Below are 15,816 nucleotides of genomic sequence, written 5' to 3' on the forward strand. Positions count from 1 at the left end.
ATTCCAATCAGCACCCCCCCCCATTGTGTTAGATAGCTGGTTAACAGCTATCAGTTGAGTAGCTGAGTATCAGATAGGCAGTGTGTGAGTTGCAGTCTCATTTAGCAGTCTCGCGGCTTGAAGGTAAAAGTTCTGCCTCATTCTCTTGACTGAAGTAACTACACTCCTAAGGGCCACCATCAACGTCGTGATGCTCCGACTAAGGATGCTTTCTATAGTGTAAGAATAGAAGTCCCTGAGCATCCCAGCCAGGAGTTTGAAATCCTTTTTCGTTATCTAAAGTAGGAGAAGCAATGATGGGATTTCCTTATCATGAAGTCATCTCTGATAGAACAGCAGCCAGTGGGCACAACTTGGAATATTGATGCTGCAACTTGCTGTAAATAAGCTACAAACCATGAAATTCAAATAATTCGGACTGACCTTAGGCACAGAAGATCTAAACAATCTCCAAAGCTTCAAGGTGGGCACTCAAGATTTTTGTCCCTAGTTCAATAATTAACCAGATGTAAAATATGCTTATAAGCTCCGTCTGGAGTACCTGCCTTGTAATGTTGAATAGTGTGACAATAAAGTTGGTCTTAAGACATTTTGGATAGGAAATTCCATAATTTATTAAATAAGTTGATTAACACCAAGTTGGTTACACTGCAGGGATATCAATCTGTCCGGTTATGAAGAATAAACTGTTGCAAATCCATGTTGTTGGGGACAGCATAACATTTGCCATGGTGTTCCTAGACTCCGTCACTTGAACACACCAAGGTGCTTAGCATGAGCTTGTTCTCATCTGTGTAAAGAACAGGGTGCCAGTGGTGAATCTATCAAGCTGCATGGGGCACAACTGTGATTGCAGATCTTACTAAAAGATACCAGGATCTTTTAGTAGGACCTCATGTCACCACCATGGAGCCAGGTTCAGAGTCCAGTCACAAACATGAACCAGGCTGGAGGGCATTTTCCAGAGTTCTGGTAGGGATCCCTCTGATTCTCTATGGAAAAAGGAGCAGATATTATTCCTGCTGCTGGGCTGATGCCCCTCTAACCTCTTGAGACTGCTACAAGAACCAGAACCTTTGTGTGACTGTGCCAGGTTGGCAGAGTCACACAAAGGTTGTTGACTCTCCATTGCATCAGTTGTCACTTTTAATGTCCCAAAGCAGGTGAAATGGATTCATTTTGGTTCTAGCTTTCTAACTGGACAGATCAATTGCCTGAAGTTTAACCGACTTTGTGTTAGAGTGTGACGAGTATCTATTATCTCTCTGATTTATTCGAGATGAAAAAGAACTCACCTGTCAAAGTATGTAAGAACTGGTTTGTGCTGCTGAATTGTATATTTAGTAAATTGATGTAGTTCTAGTTCACCTTTAAAAGAAGGGCAGCAATAAACTGCCAATAATACTAACAAGTGCCTTCTGTTACTTTAACCAGAGAGGGGAGTTCATTAAACAAACATCTGGGACTGTCACACTTTAAAAAAAAAAAAAGAAAAAAAAAAGGAACTAACATTTTACCAAAGACAAGGATTAAATTATTTTAGCTGACAAAATGACAAGTCCATTTCTGCACTTCATTTCTCCAGATTCAGTAAACTATTAAACACCTTCATGATTACAAATGACTTCCAGCCTCACAGGACTATAATATTTCAGCCTGTTAAGACACGACCATGCCGATGTTACCAAATGTAGCTCAGACTGCTGACAGAGTCTACTAGTTAAATTTAGCACTAAGCCCCACCCGTATTCTGGTGCCCATTTTATTCCTTCACTCTTTCAACAACTACCACCCAAAGAAGTATATCAATTTAATATTGAGAGACTATTTTATTACCCACACACACCACACTAACACCCATAACCAGCTGCCTTGTCATTTACCATTAAAAACAAAGTTTTCCAACAGACTCCAGTACATTTTATTTTTTGCTCAGATAAAGATTAGAAACAACTTGCAAGAAATCAACCACATTGCATATATAAATTAAAACGTCCTTGACAGTATCATTTATTATATTAATGCTAATATATATCCAATGAAACCACAGCAATCCTTTTATTCCTTTAAAAAAATGTGTCTGAGTATTACCAAATAGCGTATTCCTTCCCTGCAAACTAAGGTTAAAAAGCTCACTGAGCTACGCAACGTTCATGAAATTCAGGGAAAAATCTTGACGTGAGAAGTGGTGACAGATTCAATGGTGAAAAAAAGTCCTCATATTCACTCACAGTCTTTAAGATTTAGCCACTGACATGGAGCAGGTGGTGATACAAACAGCTAAGCTCGACACATCCAGAGGTGCAGAACGTCTGTTTGAAGCTTTGAGCGACTTGTAAGGAAGAGCTGTGGACGTGGTGAGACAAGCTGGAAGAAAACGGTCTGAGCTGAGCACTGCTTTTATGTGTGCTTGTATCCTCATCCCTGTGGTGATGTTTCACATGGCTTTGACTTTGATCTGCTTCATCTTCATCTGCTTCTTCTCAATCTTCTTCTGCTCACGCCGCTGGGCAGCTTCCTGAAAATGTCACATGAGAGAGTTGAATTTTGCAGATTTTGCACACTTGTTGTCTTGCTAAGGTATAAGTGTCTTAATTAAAAGTGTTGTGACACCCCAACACCATCAATGTACATTATAACTGATAATATTAGTCACTTGAACTGAAGATATCTAAAAGATATTCAAAGCCGATTGCATTCAGAGATGGACTTGCAGCAGTCAATTGCTGATCATGAAACTCCCTCAACCTCTGGCCACTTTTGATTGCAGATGTTGCCTGATGGGAGGCAACCCATCTCAAACTCAGGCTAACTGCAATCACTCAGATTGCTGTTATTTCCAAACTTTCACCAATCTGATTTACAATAACAGACAGTTAGTTTGAAAAGATGTTGCAACCAGTCATTAGGTCATGCTTTTTAATCACACTTGCATACCAGAACACCAAATGGACAAGGTCCAGACTTCTTGTCACACTGCTGCTTATTGTCTTTGCTCCCAAGCGCAAAATCTATTAGTTTTCCCTTGTACAGAGCTTTTTTCCGTCTGTGCCACCAAGGCTTTGGAGCAGATTACCACTCCAGCTCTGTTTATCTGACTCTGTGGAGTCTTCTTCTCACGGTCTTCATTTATGTTTTTTAAGTTCTTTTTTTAAAACATGGTTCTCTGTTGATATTGTCTTTTAATTGTGTCCGGCACTTTGTGTGTTTTTTGTCTATGAAAAGTGGTATATAAATATTTTAGTTACTCACTTACTAGTGGATTTTACCATGTTTGGTCAGTTTTTCTTTTTCTTTTAGCTAAAGCCATCAGCACATTTACTGCATACCATATCATATCATTTTGAGTGTATTCAGTCTGAAAAGTTCTTGTTGCAGACCTCCAGACGACGTTGTCTCTCAGGGTCCTCTTCATTCATGATCCTCTCCTTCTCTGCTCTCTTCTTCTCCTCCCGCCGTGTTTGGGCTGCCTCCTGACGCTGAGCGTGAGTCTGCTTCAGGAAGTTCTCTTCCACACGGGCACGGTTTTTATCAGCTTTCTGTTTGCCCTAAACATACAAGAATGATTAAAAAAGAAGCTAAAACATTAAAACACTGCAATAGTGGGTGCACTGTACACACCTCTCTGTTCAGACGAAGCTTCTTGACTTTATCGATGCTGTAGATCACCATGTTCATGAGAGGAAGCAGAGCGTCCATGTCTTTGGGAGAGGTGTTGCCCATGCCAGGCACTGAATATAAAAACATAAAATATATTAAAATAAACACCAGTGAAATCAAATTAGGTTTAATGACGATGTCCAAGACAGTAGCAGAAATGACATGCTCACCATTAAATGTAAACAGCAGTGTCTTCTTGGTCTCAGGCAGCTTTAAGGGCTGACCCTCCCTGAAGCATCAAATAAATCCATCAGTAGACAGAAATTCTTAACTATAATCTGAAAAAGTAAATGATTACTTACTCTTGCATAATTTTTGGACCAGAAAATTGGTCCGAGAAATGGATGGACTCAATCTTATCAGCATGATTGGTGATATAATGTACCATCTTAAATGACAAAAAAAAAAAGGGAGGCAACACAGAGTTTTAATGACAGCAACAGATTTAAAGAGAGTATTCTCAGAATATTCAGTCTCTTTTATGACACTGCTTTGATATGAGAGCCAGACTTCACCTTGTTGTCCATCACACCATCCGTAACCTCGCCCATCTCACTAAGAATAGCCAGGGAGTCTGGGAGCCCATACTTGGCTCCAGACTTTGGCTTATCACCACAGAACTCACTCTGAGATAAAAGAGATAAAAAATAAAATAAAAAAATAAAGGAATACATAAAAACAAGGCTTTTATTTTAATATTAATGCATAGCTGGTAAAAATTCAAAAAATCCAGACTACACAAGTCAGTATTTGCATAAAAACAGTGAATTTCAAAATTGCATGTCCAATTTGAGGAGGAAACTCACCAAGTCCTGCATCTCCTTCTGAAGCCGGGCCGTGGCCTTCTTGGTGCCCACAGCAAATACAAAAGTATCCATGTCCTCATCATTAAGAGTCACTTTGACTTGCTGCAAAAAAAACCCAAAACAAAATAACAACAAAAACCAACCCACAGATGCGGCTGGTTAGAAAGTGTATCTGCAGCAATATACAGCGGAGAGAAAAGAAAAAGTGAAAACGTACCACTTGGTCACAGGCGGGCCTCATCATCCTGGCCAAAACGTTAAGCAGGTCCTGCCTCTTAAGAAACTTTAAAAGACAATAAAAACATGAGATACATGTAGCATACATATATCTAATACTCATACTTGTATATCAGAACACATTGCCCACACCTTGAGTTGGATCAGCATGCCTTCACAGCACACACGTCCAGAGCACCAGAGGTTGTAGATGTGCTCATTTTCCTGGTTCAGCTTCCCAGTGCTTACCGCTTCTTTACTGGTGCCATCATCACCTACAAAGTGTCAACAGTTAACCTCATGCTAACCATTAACACTAAATACAAGGAAGCAGATCTAGCCTGTTGAGTCATCTTTCTGGCAGTGTGGAAAGAACTCACCCACTAGTGCAAAGTTGCTTTCAAGAAGCTCCCTGTGCGAGTTAAACCAGGCCTGAGCCAGGCGACTGTTTTTGTTCTTTCCAATGATGTAGTTCATGATATAGGCCAGCAGGCCCGTCACCATCAGGATCTCCATGTAGTAACTCTCCCAGCTGTTCTGGAGATGTGCAGGAACCTGCAGAGAAGCAAACAGCCAAGAGTATGGCAGCTCAGTCAGGAATGAAGATTAAATTTAAAGAAAAAAAAAAAAAAGACAATAAAGATTAATTTATAATTTCTCACTCTAAGGCCTGTTTTTATTATCCTTGTTTTTAATGTAAACATTTAACAGCATCTTTAATAAAATTAGAAGATTTTAAATTAAAGGTTTATTACACTTCACTACAAAATGACTCCTAAAAGTACCTGGAAGCCTCACTGATCTTGAAGTGAGTCAAAGGTTTTTGCAGGTGGTCCTTCCTTAGGATCATTATTAGCCTGCAGCTGTTTGCTAATACATTGTGCCATTTGGTTGTTGCTTTTGTTTCCCCAGTGATGTTGTGCTGTTCTTCCCTAGGTGGATTAGTTCATTGCTGCCTGGGGCTCTTGTTGCCCCCATCTACACCCACAGGCATGCTGTGGGCCAGCGGGGGACTGACTGCAGCCCTGGAAAGACTGGTTTACAGTCAAAAAACACTTGCTAGTCTGAGCCTAATGATTACAGAATGACCTTGTGTCTTCCAACACATCCACTTGTTCAGCCGTACATGTTTTATTTAAATTAATCTATCCTTAAACTTTAAATTTAATTTTTTAGTTCAATAACTACATGAGGCTTGTTTATTAAAATAATGATTAAATGTGATTTTTGCCCTGAATTACTGAAGTTTGTGTTTGTTTTTTTAAGATGTTCTGAACTATTAAACAATGGCAATTTTTAAAAACAAAAACAATCTTCAGGTTGAAAACTTGGTTGATTTCTTTTTGACTGTAACATAATAGGGATATTACAGGTTGCTACTTTTGTTCTGGAATGACTGTACTGTTTCTAAATAACCCCAAACCTGGTTTGACATTTCTGAGATCGGTCATTCCTTTGCAGACATACACAGACACTACTGTGTATGAAACAGGTGAATAACAGCCAGGGTATCAGTCTGACTAACTTAGTAATCTAGCTCAAATCAGTGCAACTCTGAGACTATTTTACTCAATAGACTGATGAGGAGGGCAAGCTCTGTCCTGCCCAGTCCCCCAGACTCCATAGAGGTGGTGAGAGGAGGATTATGGTCGATGTACAGCTCCTCTCTCTCCCCCTGCATGAGAATGTGGAGGCCCTGAGCAGCTCCTTGAGCATTAAATGGTTACAGCCATTGTGTAGGACAGAGCACCATAGCTCCTTCCTCCTGACAGTAGTTAGATGGTACAATTCACACACATAATAGGGTGTGTTACGTGTGCTAAAACTCAGTCCAGATCAAAAGTTTAAGACCAACTTGAAAAATGTAAAAAAAATAATAATAATTTAAAAACAATCCACATTCAAAAGGTAAAGTTTTTTGCCTTTGCCATCAGAACGTCATGACAGTGACTACCTGACAGAAAATTACAATGAATCCACATTTTTTGCACAGATTTGGCCTTTTAAAGGCATGTGGTCCTAAACTTTTGATCAGCTGTAAAACAGCCTGTTTCAGTTTAAGAGTTGTTTTCAATAAATTGCACTCTCGAAAAAAAAAAAGTTTAGTCTCACTCCCATTTCTTCGTGTTGGATGCTGAAGCTCTACTTGGAACCTTGTTAAGATCCAACAATACAAAATATGTTTTTTTTCCACATTTTTCAAGTGGCCTTAAACTTTTGATCGGGACTGTATGAGTGTATACACCATCACTCCCACTGCACTTTATGTACACATAAAAATAAAATCTGAGTGTATTTTACTGGATAAAGCAACCTTTAATATACAGTACAAATTACTCTTGTGCAGTATTTTGGCTTTTTTTATTTTTTAATTTGTACACAGTCGTTTCTTTCCATTTCTAAACGTATAATATTGATTTTTCTTTCTTCTTTGTGCTGCTGTATCATGTAAATTCCCTCAGTGTGGGATTATTAAAGTTGATGTCTGTGTCTTTAGGATTGACCGAGTTTTATGACTGGCATAAACCTTTTCTGAACTGCTGATCTTTCTGTATTATAAGACATCATGTTTAGTGTTTTTGTTTTTTAACATATGATAATGATCATTGATTAGTATTGATGGCAGAACAAGTTCCCCTGTGGAAGGTTTTGCTACACCACATCTAGGCAGAGTTCTCTTTCATCTATGCATTCATTTGGACACTTCACTTATATGACTAGCAATAGATATCCAAGTCATCATCCCCATTTTACTTGTTTGAAGTCTGCTTGAAGTCCACAGACTGGAGAGTAGGGATGGGTATCGTTTAGGTTTTATCCGATACCGGTGCCAAATCGGTACTTTTGAAACGGTGCCGGTGCTTAAACGGTGCTCGAACCGGTGCTTAAAGAATGGAGAACACAAACTTTGTCCAAAAACCTCTCATGTTCAGCTGTTTTTTTTTGTAAAAAGATAACAATGTGTGCCTTTTCTGCAGCCATGTGGCATATATGGCATCACTCTTGGCTGGAAGCAGTGCTTAAACAATGGAAAAAACACAAACTTTGTCCAAAACCTCTCATGTTTAGCTGTTTCCCACTTTTTCTTTGGTCATTTTAGCCTTTTTGGCCAGGGTGAAGGGAGTATCTGCCATCAAACAAGAAGACAGCCGCATGTAGCTATGATGATGTTTGCTAGTTCACCTTACATGCATTAATGTAATAACGTGGTTAGCCTACTCAACGTAAATTACACACGAACAACATTAAGCTACTCATGCAGAGAAGAACGGCTGCTGCTGCCATCATCATCCGTCATCATTTCTGCTACACTGGCAGGGCTAGGGGCCAGGACTCTATTCTTCGGGTTTTTGGGGGATGTTGCTCCGGGTCCGATAACTGGCAACCCACCCAACGTGCTCGGTGTGAGGTCTCGCAGCAAGCTACCAAATACAGCGCATTTCTCGGCTTTTAAAAAAAACCGCTATGCATCGCCAGCTGTTTAATCGGATTCTTGGTGTTACCTCCTTTGACAGTATCACAGTATCAGCTTAAAGCACTTGTTGCAGGCTGCTGAGTTTGCATATTTTGCTGTGAAGTACAGCCAGACTTTTGACCGCTTCGCCTTGGACATTTTTAATCTGTAGCTCTGCTCTAACAGAACTTACGTACCTGGCCCCGCCTACTATCCTCGGAAACGTAAAATGATTGGCTAGAAGTGTATCACAGCTCAGGAAAAAAAAGCACCGAAATAAAGCACCGAAATGTGCGCTGCTTTTCGGTCTGGTTACTACCGTTTATGTCAGAACCGGTGCCATGATGGCACCGGTTCTGACACCGGTACCCATCCCTACTGGAGAGCATGTCAAGCTGTTGCACAATAATGTAAACTCTCCACATATAAATGGAGAATTTATGTGTGGTCAAATTAGTGATCTGCATGGACCCTTGCACTCACAGTCCTATTTCTCAGGAGTAAGTGGACTCACAAACATGCAAAGTATATTTAAGGATTAGGAATGCTCCACTCACTATGCCAGACTTGCTTTTTAGGAGATTTCAGCAGTAAGCCCGGCTTACCGTGTGGATTATCAGGGGGTCTTTCATGGAGTGTCCAGTCTTCTCCATGTCTCCAATCCCCTCAAACTCCTCCTGGTCATATTTGCTGTATATATCTTGATCCTAGTAAAATACGAAAACAAAATAAATCAAAACAAACATGATTTAGTATGAAAACTGTGTTCAAATACTGAGACGTAAAGAGTTAGAAGGTAATGAACCTGTGTGTCTGGGTCTTCAAAACCATCCTGTCCATCCTCCAGCTCCACTGTGGCTTCATCTTCATCCTCATCCGGCTGCAAGGATGGTGAAGCCCGAGGCGGAGGGGCGGTTTCTGCTTCAGCTGCTGAATCATCGGTCATGTCCTCAAACTCGGCAAAGTCATTGTCATCGAAGTCTGCTAGGTCCTCTCCATCGTCAAAATCATCATTGTAACGCCCCCTGGAGACGGGGATGGCCAAGAGGAGCAGCAGAGCAGGTATCAGGAGGAGATAGAGGCTTTGCATGGTGGGACCTGCATCAGAGAGAATGTTGATGCGACAAACAGGAAAATAAGGGTTAACATTAAAGCCACTTATGTCACCTTATTTGTAAATACTCAGAGTATTGTGTAACTTCATTTAACAGAAATCTGTGCATTTTTCTTTAATCATTGTCCATTTTATAAAACCAGTTCTGGTGAAAAGCCAAACTTTTATACGCAAAATCCTTTGTTAATGTAGAAAAGAATGATATCTGCAGGATGTGAAAGATATAATAGATGGGTGTGGGAAGCACAACCTCTGCATCAATGTGGGGAAGATAAGGAAGTTGGTCTTGGACTTCAGGAAGAGGAGCAATACTCCATCTCCCTTTTCATCAGAGGAGGAGCTGTAGAAACAGTCCACAGCTTCAAATACATCTGAGAACACATTTCCAGGGAATTGACGTGGAACAGTAGCACCTGCAGCATCATTAGGGACGCCTACCAGTGACTTCATTTCCTCAAGAGGCTGAGGCAGGTTGGCCTCAACACCCCATCACCACCTGGTATGCTGCTGAGAAGAAGCCGCTGCAGAGCATAGTGGAAGCTGCCCAGATCATTTGTAGCTCCCTCCCCTTCATGGTCTGTATTATGAGGGATCCCACCCACCCACTGACCCAGCCTATAAACTGTTATGACACCCTGCCCTCCACTCAGGCAGAAGACTGTTTAGCATCAACACAAAACCCAAAAACTGTAAGCTCCATACATCACTAACTACACTTACAGTGCTATACTTTTAACATGCAGTGTCAGAGCTTTATTAGTGATACGCTTATAAGTAATAATGCTGGTTTACTCTTAAGGATAGCTTGATGTTATGCATGGAGCTGGTTCTCAGGACAGATTTGATTTTTCATGTGGAAACATGCAAAAGAAAGAAATCTTCCCCCTGATATCTACTGCTATGTAAATATGCTGGTTTCCAAGCAAACAACAACAAAATAAAATAAGTCATTTGCACAGTTCTGTCCGCCGTGAATGATTTACACAAAAGAGATAACCTGATTTTGTTTTTGTTTTTTTAATTCTTTCTCTGTGAGAAATAAACTGAACTGTGGCTTTAGGGAAATTTTACAACCTCAAAGTGTACCATATCCTCAACCGGATACTAAAAATTTTAACTCTCTCTTTCTCTTACTCCACCCAACAGAAGAACATAAGGCCACTTACTTGAGAACTTTAGAGTTAAGATATAAAGACAGACATACTGAAGCATAGAAAATAAAACCATAACACTAATTATAACCACCTAGGACCATCCCCATCCACACCCACTAAGAGACAAGGGTCATACTTCTTTTGGCTACTCCCTTTAGGGGTTGACATCTGCCCCCTTCACTACATCTATGAACCAGTCAAGTCCCTACTCTCACATCTACAGTCCTGCCTTTCCTTCTCTTGCAGTCTCCTAATATTCCTTCCCTCTCTCCTCTTCCTTTGTTTTCAGCCAACAGTAACGCAGTTTCCACTGGCACCCCAATCTGGTATGGAAATGTCATTCTTTATGACCAGCGTGTTTGAGAACTATATCGATGAGATCGGACATTAAATATTTATGTGGTTGTTGTACTGTACATTAAAAATTAATAACTGCATATAACAACATATTATAAAGAACAATATTTTTGGACAGGTGTGGTAAAGTAATTATTGGCGAGTGTATAGTTCATCAAGTTAATGATGCCAAAGACAGAGCTCCAACAACAACAAAAATACAAGATAAGCAGAAAAAGATCCACTAACTTACTAGGATTCAGCAACACTTGACCACAGGAACTTACATATGCGTCTTACGTTTAGCAGATCTTTAACCCAAAGACTGAAGTATTAATCTAAAACCACCATCTTTCTTTGAGATTAAACTCTAAGGAAGTTTAATCTCGTCACACAGTGGGATATTAAGGTGACAAATTCCCAAAGAGGAAGCGCTCCCAGTATAGCGACAGAAACCAGAAAGGACTAATGAAAAAAAGTACCTTTAATTGTCGCATCTCCGCTTTATCATTAAAGAAAACTTATAAAACTACACCTTCAGACGTCTGTAGACACACATGCCAGCCGGGAGTAACTTAAGCAGCTTCAATCCTATGAGCTTTCTTTAGCTCAAGTAACTTTTAGCCACCGACCCAATCTCTGCTAAACACTCGCTAACAGCTAAAACAGAGATTTAAGTCTTTGACTTTTTAGTGACATTTGTGTTAAAACTATAAATGCGGCCTTATCTAGTAATGGCTATATAATTAAAGCATAAACAGTATCAATATCACCCAACCCATCCCCCCCGCCGCCCAGCTTTCACTCACTCATTAACCGCTAGCAAATCTGACATTAGCATGCTAACGGTAGCTAACTAGCATGACAGCACGTCTCTAACAACACCGCTTACGATTTGAGGAAAACAAAACTTCCTTTACGTTTAAAATAAGCCCACTTATCATAAACTAGTGAATAAACAGCTCACCTGAAGTCGACCTGTGACGGTAAAAGTAGTGCTCGTGTAGATTAAATAGCATGAACTGCCCTTGTGGTGACGGTACACCTGAAAATCAAGAAAAACCTTTCAAAATTAAAGTATCGCGACCGGATGTGGTGGATTTGTTTCTGTACATTTCCAAAATGAAACTTTTATTTTGATTGTTAAAACCGGAAGTGTTTGCATGTCTACATTAAGGTCTATCGACACTGCCGCTCCCTGGCGGACACAGCGCGCAACTACAGTTACACTTAAAACCTGAGTTGTCATACACCACATGTTAATCTTAACGATATTTCTCGTTTACCGTCAATCTTAACGGATTCAATAAAACGCTCTTATTTCTAAACGATAAAAAAGTAAATCAAATAAACAAATAGATATATAAGCATAAAATATATAATATAAAACATAAAAACATCAGATCCTCAGATAATATGGCAAGCGTAATTTATATTTGCATGCAGGCTTTTGTACCTAAAAAGACTAGTTTAAAAAAAATACTCCTTTAATTTACAGTCGTCGAAACACAGTCCCATTCGTTCAGTTATTTTGGTAAAAGTTTGTGTTAAAGTGACAACTTACAACATATCAATACTTATCAGTTAAGTATAATCAACATAACAATGAGGCTTTTGTTTTACTCGAGTTGTTCTTTGCATATGGTTACTTTGCAAATTTCTCCAAGGGAACCCAAATTGCCAGCAGCAGCCCTGAATGTGAGACTTTCAGAAAGCTAGAGCTACTTCTAAACCTGCAGGTTTTGTGCCTCAAATATATCCCTTTTCGTTGCTCCAGATGTGGGGAGGCAGATGAACGTTCGAGGTGGCATCGTCCCCTTCTTATGTGCTCAAATGTGCGTTTGCATTACATTCTTTTTTCTACTTGCCTTTGTTTATACATAAGTGTTAGTTGTTCTTGGATTGTTCCAGGAAGGGTTATCTTTTTGTCAATAAAATCCATGTTAATGATTGAAGCAATGTCTCTTGTCTTATAAGTAAAATAAACATCTACAAACTGCTCAGACACAACATAATCAAGAATTAACATAATCTTAATGTAATTATAATCAGGGGTTTTGTTTAATAAGGGTTCTTTGGGTGTTTTGTGACAGATAAAACCCACAATCTTACAGGGAGCACACTTAATTCAAACTGAAAGTTATGAAGTTATAATTATGAAGCCATTCTCTAGTTTTTTGACACATTTTAAAAGATAAATCAAATTATTTTGTGCTGTATAATGTAGATATATTCAAATATAATTGAATATACAACTTTTTACATCAAATAATGTTATTTAACCCAACTGTTAACTGTATATTTCTGCAAATTTAAGCATTATTATTCATATTGCCACATTCATTGACCTTGCTTATAGGTAATTTCATTGTTTAATCACATTAAAATGTTCCTAATTTAATGTCTAAAAGCACTCGGAAAAGGCAAAATCCCATGTAAAATTAGTGCAACAAACTCTATTTTCATCACTGAAAATAACTGTATTTTTATGAGAAAGTTATTTTCTGTTATTTTATGGTATTACTTTGGCGCCCCAGCCGGGGGGTGCTTAGAAATGACTGAAAGATTGGCTCTGTTTTGAGTTTTGTTCAAAAAAGAATGACTTCATATGGAGAAGAATATATATCACATATATAGGACACCTTAAACTAGTTTTTTAATAAAGCAGCAAGGCAGAACAAAGTCGGGGCTGTATCAAGACATGCGGACTAAGCCCTAATTCAACCAGACCCAGAACTGATCTGGAATTAAAACAGGACTACAACAGTTCAAAATCAGGACTATTGGAGGGGTGCTTTATGGAGCTTCAGGTCCTTGAAGGGAATAAATGCCCTTTTAGATGCCTATCTATCTCCGAAAACGTTAGAGCACTTATGCAAGCAACACATTGCGAGCAAGTGCAAAAACTGAGCGAGAGGGGCTGCTATTGTGTATGTGTATGGATAATAGCAAACACTGAAATACATTTTTGCACGCAGCAATGAATTCTGTTCACTCAAATTTAGCTTTTCTTCGCTCAAAATAAATTTCTCCTCAAAATGCAATACTTGCACCTGCAAAAATTTTCTATGTGCGCTCACTTTTCTTTACGTGCGCTCAGAATAGTGGCACAAAAATAACGCCATAGATGCCAGCCCAGCATTTTCCTTCATCACCACGAAGGAAAACAGTCTGTGGTGGTCTCAGTTTGGTGATTTTTGTGTCACAGGTTTACGTGCTTAATACAGGGACCTCCAGAGCCTTTTTAACAGCGCTGCGGACCTAGGGGGGCAGTATTGTGGAAATGACAGTCTTCACTAGTGGGGATAGTTACAACGCTTTCTCCGTTATGAATTAACATGTTTTTATTGAATATTTGAAGAACCAGCAAAAAAACCCAGAAACTCTTTTAGAGGACAAAGTTAGAGATAGAAACGACAAGGAGCTGGTGCATCTAGTACAGGTAGAGCTGCTGCAAAAACCCACAGAGCTCAGCAGCCAGCGCAACAAATTCTGGATCCTTGGCTTTTAGTTAGCAGTTAGCATTAGCAGCACATCCTGCGTCCTATGTGAAAGGACCTTTATGCTGCGCACTGTGGCTCACAGCAATGGTCCCGGGTCAGCCCTGACTTTGTGTTAAACTAATCCTAAAGTAATAATGGTATTTCTAAACACTGATATACCACGACTTTATCTTTTCAACAGCTACTGAAAGTTACGGGACCTAGCTTCTGTCGGATATTTACATAGAGATCCTCCAGCTTCATTCAAACTGTATTACCCTTCAAGGACCTGCAGTTCTGCAATTGGATAGTTAAATTTGTGACTGACATGACATTGGCCAATCAGCATCCTGCCATGCGATTACCTTTGTTCCTGACCACCGAGAACACTCACGTTAACTTATATCGAGTGGGAAAAAAGTTAGCTTGTTTATATTATGCTAACATAGCTGTGTCGCTAGCGGTCACGTAGCACATCATTATATACCAGCTAGCCCAACTTCAGTAGCCCTACAAACGTCACTGCTGTTTAGTTTTCTGTCTTCATTTATGCTGGAAGTGATAACAGAGCTGTACGTTTTAATTTGTTTCCAAAACCCCGCAGTCAGGACATGCTATATTGTATTTAGATAGAAGCTAGCGAGCTAACTCCCTGCTAACTTCCAACTCCGTTAAATGTCATAAATTCCGTTTTCATGGATGCCTGGATGTTAAACTCAATTGTTACACCTGGTAGAGCAGAACGCTGATCATTTTATTAAAGATGAAAGACTTTAGACAGTTTTTGTGATCGTTTGATATATGGACCTGCAGCAGAGTTTAGGCCCAGACACGGCTAGTGACGTCAGACTGAACGATTGGATTATAAATAATTCTAATTATACATCTTGCTTCCATATTTGTATCTTGTGTCACTAAAAATACATATTATTTTAATTTTATACATTGATTAATGACCTGCAGAATCTCCTTATCATATTAAGTGATTCATAATTGTCACTTTATGCTTTCTCCATCTCTAAAGTGATGACATTACACATTACATACTTTAGGTTCATTTTCTGCAGGCAGGTTTCTGACAGAGAACAGGCAGATTTACACTATAACATGCAGCGTTCTATAGATGGGCACATAAAGAAATGAAAAATTATATGTATGTGCTAACTTTCTAAACACTTTGTCACATTTATGATAAAGTAGATAAAACACATTTATGTCAGCCATGGCTCATAGTTCTTGTCTTTAAATTAACTTTGTCTGTGTGTGTTTCAGGTCCTGCACTCTCAAAGACTTCATGAACCAGCATTGCAGCCATGGGTCATTGTGAGCATCACAGGGAAGGTTGAAGCCGCCCACTGCACCTGTAAGGCCGGAGTCGCGGAGACTTGCACCCATGTCCCTGCTCTTCTGTTTAATGTAGAAGCAACAGTGTTGATCTGTGGCACAAGGACTGTTACAGATGAACCTGCATACTGGGTTTTGCTGGGTAATATGACCAGGATACAGTCAGTGGTTGGCCATAAGATGGACTTCTCTTCAGCTGCCCAAAAAAAGGCTCTTGATCAAAACATAAACAGACCATCCGTATTGAAAG

At 39.5% G+C, this 15,816-nt stretch overlaps 1 protein-coding gene across 1 annotated transcript; it reads right to left on the minus strand.

Annotated features, from left to right (window-relative positions):
• Nucleotides 1–1,897: 1,897 nt before the first annotated feature.
• ccdc47 (coiled-coil domain containing 47) lies at nucleotides 1,898–11,865 on the minus strand. The gene is made up of 13 exons (XM_080904178.1): nucleotides 11,708–11,865; nucleotides 8,942–9,234; nucleotides 8,742–8,843; nucleotides 5,063–5,237; nucleotides 4,836–4,957; nucleotides 4,684–4,749; nucleotides 4,467–4,568; nucleotides 4,176–4,286; nucleotides 3,963–4,048; nucleotides 3,831–3,889; nucleotides 3,622–3,731; nucleotides 3,381–3,548; nucleotides 1,898–2,518 (listed from the first exon to the last, which is right to left on the minus strand). Exons 1-13 carry the CDS (start codon nucleotides 11,757–11,759, stop codon nucleotides 2,438–2,440), a joined length of 1,527 nt encoding a protein of 508 aa, XP_080760304.1. The 5' UTR covers nucleotides 11,760–11,865; the 3' UTR covers nucleotides 1,898–2,437.
• Between the last annotated feature and the right edge of the window lie 3,951 nt (nucleotides 11,866–15,816).

The sequence above is a fragment of the Rhamphochromis sp. 'chilingali' genome, assembly GCF_963969265.1.
Source record: "Rhamphochromis sp. 'chilingali' genome assembly, chromosome: 15".
NCBI lineage: Eukaryota > Metazoa > Chordata > Actinopteri > Cichliformes > Cichlidae > Rhamphochromis > Rhamphochromis sp. 'chilingali'.